Consider the following 1,615-nt stretch of genomic DNA (forward strand, 5'->3'; position numbering starts at 1 on the left):
GTGGTTGGGGGCTGGGTGGGGGTTGGAGGGTGTGGGGCTGGGTATTTGACGGCGGGGTGTGGGGTGGGCGTGGGCATCTCACACCACAAGGAGGTGTGGGTGGGGAGAAAAGTGGGGGGGGGGGCAATCTACAGGATGGGAATCTCCAAGAACAAGACACCACCACCCAGGGCTCTGTGAGGGTCAGCCTCCAGCCAGCTAACCTTTACTGAGCCTCTGGAAGCCACAGTTCCCATGAGCTCCCTTCTCATGGGCACTCCTCTCCTCCAGACTGGGTGGGGGTCAGGGAGCTCCTGCTTCCCAGGAGTGCTGGAGGTGCTGCTGTCCACAGACTAAGAGCGGGGAATGTCCTCCTTGCCCCAGAGGCTGCTGGGGGCTGTGCACCCACCCAGAAGCTCCTGGGTCTCCAGCCCCAAACCCAAGGGCTGCTGGGCATTGTGGCTTCCTAGCTTCCTGGCGCTCCAACCCAAGGTCGCGGGCAGCCGGTATGTGGGGCGCCATCGCTCCTGTGCCCTTCGGAGGACTCACCTGGAGCAGTTGGGCTCGGACGTGGGCCTCTACCAGGTGGCTTCGGCGCAGGTTGCCCACGCGCCACATGAGGCAGAGGCGGTGGTCCCGCAGCGCCACCACAGCATTCTCGCTGAACACCAGCGTCTCGTTGCGCTTCTTGGGCTTGGCGATCTTGGCCATGATGGCCCCCACCACAAAGGCGTCCAGCACGCAGCCCGCTATGCACTGCAGGACCACGGCCACCACGGCGGCCGGGCACTCCTCCGTCACGCTGCGCACCCCGTAGCCGATGGACGTCTGCGTCTCCAGCGCGAAGAGGAAGGCGGCCAAGAAGCTGCCCACCTGGGAGAAGCAGGGCGCGGGTGGCGGCGGCGCGGCCAGGTCCCCGTGCAGGGAAGCGATGAGCCAGAAGGCCAGGCCGAAGAGGAGCCAGGAGGCCACGAAAGAGCAGGAGAAGAAGAGACACATCCAGCGCCAGCGCACGTCCACGCAGGTGGTGAACAGGTCGCTGAGGTAGCGCGCCCCGTGCTCCCCCAGGTGGACGAAACGCACGTTGCAGTGGCCGTCCTTCTTAACGAAGCGGCCCCGGCGCCGGGGGCCCAGGCCGGCTTCTGCGCCCCCCGGGGATCGCCCATTGCGGCAGGCGGCCAAGCCGCCTCCCTCACCGGGGTCCTCCTCTGCCGAGGAGGGGACGCCGCTCAGGCGCCGCAGGACGCGGGACACGCCCATGGGGGCTAGCAGGTGGTAGGGCACCTGTGGGCGAACGAGGGGGATGAAGGGGACGGTTCCCCACTCCCATGACCCCGGGGGGCTCTCACAGGCTGGCGCTGGACACGGAGGGCTGGGGGCCCAGGCCAGGCTGCCACGTGGTGCCAGGCCAGGGCAGCTCCCTCTTCTCCCCCCCTCCCCCAGCAGGAGCAGCTTATGTTTCCATATTCAGCCGAGTCTCGGCTTAGGGGATGACAATTTCATGTCAAAGTCAATGTCTAATCTGGGGACAGGTAGCCCTGCCCCCCAGCCTCCCCCCCGGCCCCCACCCCATGGCAAGGCAGAGACGGTCAGAGACAGAGATTCGAAGAGAGACAGCCCAGAGATAGCAGAGAGA

At 66.5% G+C, this 1,615-nt stretch overlaps 2 protein-coding genes across 2 annotated transcripts in view; both read right to left on the reverse strand.

Annotated features, from left to right (window-relative positions):
- Positions 1 to 1,239, reverse strand: part of KCNJ14 (potassium inwardly rectifying channel subfamily J member 14) — a 2,351-nt gene extending 1,112 nt beyond the window's left edge. The window contains exon 1 of the mRNA XM_069103431.1: positions 529 to 1,239. Coding sequence (XP_068959532.1) covers positions 529 to 1,239 — 711 coding nt within the window. The remainder of the gene's footprint in view (positions 1 to 528) is intronic.
- SULT2B1 (sulfotransferase family 2B member 1) overlaps positions 1 to 1,615 on the reverse strand; it is a 125,706-nt gene that overhangs the window by 65,227 nt on the left and 58,864 nt on the right. The gene's annotated exons all lie outside the window — the stretch shown is intronic.

This window comes from Petaurus breviceps, unplaced genomic scaffold (genome assembly GCF_028583685.1).
Source record: "Petaurus breviceps papuanus isolate PSGF00001 unplaced genomic scaffold, PetGlider_PUasm1.0 577, whole genome shotgun sequence".
Lineage (NCBI taxonomy): Eukaryota > Metazoa > Chordata > Mammalia > Diprotodontia > Petauridae > Petaurus > Petaurus breviceps.